The sequence below is a fragment of the Oncorhynchus mykiss genome, chromosome 24 (genome assembly GCF_057628025.1).
Source record: "Oncorhynchus mykiss isolate SJ-2025 chromosome 24, ASM5762802v1, whole genome shotgun sequence".
NCBI lineage: Eukaryota > Metazoa > Chordata > Actinopteri > Salmoniformes > Salmonidae > Oncorhynchus > Oncorhynchus mykiss.
This window is the reverse complement of record NC_143045.1, coordinates 11589340-11594918: the sequence shown is the minus strand read 5'-3', so window position 1 is coordinate 11594918 and position 5579 is coordinate 11589340. Positions and strand designations below refer to the sequence as shown.

General features: G+C 39.5%; 1 protein-coding gene across 1 annotated transcript; it reads right to left on the bottom strand.

Annotated features, from left to right (window-relative positions):
* Window positions 1–375: 375 nt before the first annotated feature.
* LOC110503730 (B-cell CLL/lymphoma 7 protein family member B-B) lies at window positions 376–3451 on the bottom strand. The gene is made up of 6 exons (XM_021582216.3): window positions 3235–3451; window positions 2711–2786; window positions 2513–2600; window positions 2121–2291; window positions 1805–1908; window positions 376–1652 (listed from the first exon to the last, which is right to left on the bottom strand). Exons 1-6 carry the CDS (start codon window positions 3324–3326, stop codon window positions 1581–1583), a joined length of 603 nt encoding a protein of 200 aa, XP_021437891.2. The 5' UTR covers window positions 3327–3451; the 3' UTR covers window positions 376–1580.
* Between the last annotated feature and the right edge of the window lie 2128 nt (window positions 3452–5579).

Here is a 5579-nt window from a genome sequence, read left to right as displayed (position 1 = left end):
GGTTGAATGTTTGAAGGGGTACGGCTCTATAAAAAGTTTAGGAACCACTGTCCTATAGTGATGAGTTACTTACTTCCCATGGATTTTAACGTTCAATCAAGAATAATTCTAGCATCTCTATCAAGTGTCATGATTTTATTTAATGGACTGCTTAAAAAACCCACAGTGCCAAGACTGGCGACGGATGGCCAGTCACGGCCCAAGCTTTCTATGTATAAATTGAGGGCCCAAGGCCATGGATTTGCAATCTGATCATTTCCATGAAAGATAAAATGCAACCAAGTCAAGTGGTCATCCTATATGGTGAAAAACATTTTGGACAATTATTTGAGAGTGTGGGAGTCAAAAGATGCAAAACACTGCAAAAAGAAGACACAATATCAACCATATTTTACTATGGAGCAGGGTATATTCCAGCATGTGCATCACTTTTGCAGCAGAAAATAAACACTTGAGAGCATGACCCACCTGACCATAAGAAATTACTTTTCAACCTCGTTCACCATTCAAACTCATGCTATACCAGTCACATCCAATGCCCTATGAAAATTTAAGAAGCAAGATAAGAGTATATAAAAAAGGATAGACATGACAAACAGTTGTCTAATCTTATTTGCAAAGCGAAGTACAAATGTAAAAAAATATTCCAAAAACTTCAGCCCATATTCAATAAAATCCAGTGACCGGAATGAGTTTCCCCTCATACTTCCTGTGCTGCTTGGATAAATGTATTTAACAAAACAGCGCTAACAGTGTGAAACAAAAGAAACTCAACAGAATGTTAACTAAGACATGCTCAACTTCATCCCTCAGAATTAACAAACCCATTTGATTGAATAGGGGCCATAATTATTTAGATCTGTGCAATTTCTACGAATAGCATAACATATGAGACACTTGTCTGACAGAAAATAAATATATAGTGTATATTTCAGAGCGATAGGCACTTTTTTTGAGCACGACTATGTACAGTGTAATGCATTAAACGGCTTAAAATTACTTTCAAAGCTGAGAAAGTAAAATTGTATTTTAAAAAACAACTTAATATAATAACTTCAACTTTCTTTTTTAAATGTATTCCATTTGTAGTGACTTGATTAACAGAAATGCATATTTTATAATAATGTATGTAGGGATAACTGCCAAAATAAAGGAAACACCAACATAAAGTGTCTTAATAGGGCGTTGGGCCACCACGAGCCAGAACAGCTTCAATGCAACTTGGCATAGATTATAAGTGTCTGGAAATCTATTGGAGGAAGGCGACACCATTCTTCCATAAGAAATGGCATAATTTGGTGTTTTGTCATACTACGTTTTTTTTTAACATATCCATGGTAGCCAAAATAATGGCCATAATAATGGCCGGCCCGGCATATTTATACATGACCCTAAGCACATGGGATGTTAATTTCTTAATTAACTCAGGAACCACACCTGGGTGGAAACACCTGCTTTCAATATACTTTGTATCACTCATTTACTCAAGTGTTTCCATTATTTTGGCAGTTACTCGTATGTCCCATTTGAATCCTTCAATAGAGTGCATGGGTTGCATGCATGTCCATCCAATCAACTAGTTATCTCAGTACAGACTTTTTTTCAGTGCAAATTTTCTTCAGTGGAGGGGCTCCTGATTCCTCCTCTTCTTCCTGTTGGAAATGTTGATATTTAAATAAATTGATTGTGGTGATTTCTTTAATGTTATTATTAAGAGCTTAAGCAATTACCAATCACAACTTTTCACAATCACAATTTTTTTTTGAACATTAATAAAAATGTATTACTATAGAAAATGACTTACCTCTGTGCATGGAACTCTTACTCGAACACCAAGGGGCAAAACCAGGTCTTCCTTGATCAATGTGGGAGGCTCATCAGCAACTTCATGTGCTGGCTGGGATGGCTCTGCATATAGAGTGAAAGACTGAGTGAAACACTTAAAAGATATTGAGATATTAACTGTAATATAGCCAATATATTATACCTCAGTTACAAGAGTGACATATTAGCTAGGGCCCAGAGTTTTTCCTAGTCAGGTTACAGGGTCTGGAAAAGCTCCTGGCCCTACATGGGTGCACTGTGCAGTGCGATGGTGTAGTATGCTAAACTAACTGTACCGTCCACACTCTCCTGGCCCAGCATGGGTGGTTGAGCATCTTCGGCCGTGCGGAGTGTTGTGGTGTGAGGAAGAGGACTGACTGCCTCACTGGCATGCTGGGAGCTTGAGCTGCTGCTGTCCATTTTGGGCTGGTAGACATCAGACAGGAAACTCTGGTTGCTGCATTCATCTGCGGTGAAAAGAACAGGAGCAGTCTTGAACGGTTTCAGACCAATATAATTTTCAATTCAGGAGGTCAATTTTAATTCCAATTAAAAAGTATGTAAACGTTTTTATCTGCATTCAGTGAATTTCCATAGAATTGCCCCCAACCCTGTTATATAGAGTATTGCAGTTATTTAAAACCTGCTCCAAACTGCTTGTGCTTCTCACAGTCAGTCAGTGCCTCACCTAGGAAATCCATGGTAGAGCTGGTGTTTTCCAACACCACATCTTTTAGACCTCGAACCTCTCCAGTTATGGATTTGCTCCAGTATATCTGAAAGAGAAAAAAAGAGGCAGAGTGATAAGGTTGTTCTGTACACAAACTCATTAGATTCATGAACCATAGGATGGTCTGATGCAGTCATCTATTATTAGATACCAAACCTGTTTAGTGTCTGTCACAGGCACCCACTTGAATATGCGTAGGGATGTGTCTCCCACAGTTACCCACTTCTTCTCCCTGAAAATGAAATGTAATAGAACAGAGAATAGATTTACTACATTCAGTAATATAAGCATGAACCAAAGATGCTGCTCATTTACTGGTGGCTATGCACAGAGCTAGGCTATGTAAATAGCCTATGTTCAAGTGCATTTTTTTTGCCTAATATTCCTGAACCTCGCCGAGGGAAACTGCTCAGATGGACAACGGATATTTTAAATGTGGGTCACAGTTATATCAGAATGCGTAACGTTGTAACAACATGTGGACAAGTGTAGCCATTTTGACAGACTGAACAATTCCGTTAGTCCTGCCCATAGAATTGCCGGGCTTCGGCAGCTTCGTCTCTCCATTGGCTGTTGTTTCAGTCACTCGCCAACCCTTCTAATATTTTCCGTGTGAAGTTTGTTGTGTGGCGTTGCAGATGTTTACATTTAATTTACATAATCCCCGCGGTTTTACTTACCATTTACGCACTTTTTCAATTGCTGCCAGCACCTTTTTAATATCATCTTTAGCACGACTTCGTGTCTCCGCGCGACCTGACCGTCCAGACATCTTTAGTTGTTACTTTTTGGAGATGTCTTTTCTTGCAACTCCAATCTTGCAGTGTGCTTACTCCTCCAATAAGCTAATATTCTCGCGAGGCTTTAACACCCATTCCCTTTTCCTAGTGGTTGGTTTGTCTGTTTTCTTCATCCTCCCCATCATCTTTGATACGACGTCATCACATTACCATTGACAGTAAAATAATAGGTTGTTATGATGGAAATTATGGATATCTGGATATTCTAACCCCCATAAATGACATAAACGTAATGAATCAAACTGGATATATTGTTTTTTTTACGAAGTTGGTTTATAAAGGATTTACAAAATTCACTATCAGATTGAAAGGGTTGATAATCATTGGGTATGAGAGGAAGTGAGGGTGGTGAAGAAACTACAATAGAGAGGGAGTGATTAGATCAAATTATGCACAGCTGGAGCTCACTCCCTGCCTTCTATCAATCATATGGTCAAATATTTTATTTTTATGTCTTGCAGAGGGTAGATAGCACTGAACAATAAACACTGATATGGCATGCATTTGTAATTTATGTTCAATTGAGCAAACCAGTGCTTGACTTGGATTGAAATTGGTGCCAGTACTCATTTTGTGTGCCGTTTCTGTTTATATTTATGTGCAGGAACTCTGCAATAGTTTTAAGCCAATATTATATCAGAGGTGCAGACACTGAAGCAGTAGAACATTTTAGGTGCTGGTACTCAGTTCCGGTGAGCTCCTGCCCAAGTCAAGCATTGGACTAAACAAATATTGATTGGCAGGCTCAATCAGCAGGGTGAGATATTTGGTGTAACCTTTATGTATTCTGATCTTATAGCGGTGGCAAATTACTTCAACTAGCTCTAGAAAAGACCCAGAACAGCATAGCAGCACAGCTAACCTGGATTCTGTGCTTGATTTAGTTTGAGTGGCACAACGGAACCAACTGGAAAATCCTCCAAACTCAATAAAACACACCTCATTTTAAATTTCACCCAGGCAGATCAAATCAAATTGTATTCCTCACTTGCATTGAAAACAACAGGTGTGGACTAACAGTGAAATGCTTACTTACAGGCCCTTCCCAACAATGCAGAGAGAAAGAAAATAGAGAAATAATAAAAAAGTAAAATGCATAATAACAAAAGTAATAGTAGATACACAATGAGTAATTATAACTTGGCTATATACAAGGGGTACCAGTACCGAGTCGGTGTGCAGGGGTACGAGGTCATGGAGGTAGATAGTGTATGTAGATACTGTATACATATAACTAGGAATAAAGTGACAGAATAGTAAACTGTAGCAGCAGTGTATATGATGAGTCAAAAAGTTAGTGCAAAAAGGGTCAATAACTAACTATTTAGCAGTTTTATGGCTTGGGGGTAGAAGCTGTTCAGGGTCCTGTTGGTTCCAGACTTGATGCATAAGTACCGCTTGCCATGCGGTAGCAGAGAGAACACTAGGACTTGGGTGGCTGGAGTCTTTGACCATTTTTAGGGCCTTCCTCTGACACCGCCTGGTATAGAGGTCCTGAATGGCATAGAGCTTGGCCCTAGTGATGTACTGGGCCGTACGCACAACACTCTGTAGCGTCTTGCAGTCGGATGCCAAGCAGTTGCCATACGAAGCGGTAATGCATCCAGTCAAGATGCTCTCAGCGGTGCAGGTGTAGAACTTTTTGAAGATCTGAGGGCCCATGCATTTAGCTCCTCTGGCTGGCTGGTTTCTCTGTGATAGTTTGCAAGCCCTGCCACATCCAATGAGCTTCAGAGCCGGTGAAGTAGGATTCGATCTTAGTCCTTTATTGAAGCTTTGCCTGTTTGATAGTTTGTTGGAGGGCGTAGCTATATTTCTTATAAGCATCCGGGTTAGTGTCCCGCTCCGTGAATTTTTGAAAACCCAAATCTTGCAATTCTGATGCTGTTAGATATTTTTGAGATGATGGACACACACTTTTCACACACACTACTGTCAAAGTACTGCACAGAAAACCAGCCTCTTGCCAGCTATCAAATATGAGAGGGCCAGCAGAAACCATGGAAATTATCTAATTCAAGGCCCACAGGAGTGGACTGGTGACCTGCAAGCTCCTGTGACCTATACAATAACATATTATAACCATATCCATAAAAACACATATTACACACATATTATTAGATCATATTATAACCACCATATTATTAATTTAGTTCTGGAGATTAATTGTTTACTCTGAATCAAAAATGAATAGGCCACTGGCATTTCTATCATGTCGGCTATTG